The sequence below is a fragment of the Egretta garzetta genome, unplaced genomic scaffold, assembly GCF_000687185.1.
Source record: "Egretta garzetta isolate BGI_Z169 unplaced genomic scaffold, ASM68718v1 scaffold262, whole genome shotgun sequence".
Lineage (NCBI taxonomy): Eukaryota > Metazoa > Chordata > Aves > Pelecaniformes > Ardeidae > Egretta > Egretta garzetta.
In genome coordinates this window covers 1,172,121-1,172,373 of record NW_009258797.1, presented here as the reverse complement: position 1 = coordinate 1,172,373, position 253 = coordinate 1,172,121, and the positions used below count along the sequence as shown (strand labels likewise).

The 253-nt window shown below is 66.4% G+C and overlaps 1 protein-coding gene across 1 annotated transcript in view; it reads right to left on the bottom strand.

The window, feature by feature from the left end:
* LOC104135936 (protocadherin-10) overlaps nucleotides 1–253 on the bottom strand; it is a 13,982-nt gene that overhangs the window by 12,009 nt on the left and 1,720 nt on the right. Inside the window, exon 3 of the mRNA XM_035889352.1 lies at nucleotides 1–236. Within this exon, the coding sequence (XP_035745245.1) occupies nucleotides 1–236 (236 nt within the window). The remainder of the gene's footprint in view (nucleotides 237–253) is intronic.

Genomic DNA, 253 nt, shown 5'->3' with positions numbered 1-253 from the left:
GTTCTCGGAGTTGATGGAGACGTAGGTGAAGACGGACATGCCCTGGATCTGGCTCTCCAGGATGGAGTAGGCGAGCTGGGCGTTGGCGCCCTGGTCCCGGTCGGTGGCGCTGACGGCGTAGATGTAGGCGCCGGGCACGTTGTTCTCGCTCACGTAGACCTGGTAGACGGGCTGGCTGAAGCGCGGCGCGTTGTCGTTCACGTCGCTCACCCGCACCTGGATGGACTTGCTGGGGGCTCTCGGGCGCGGCCCC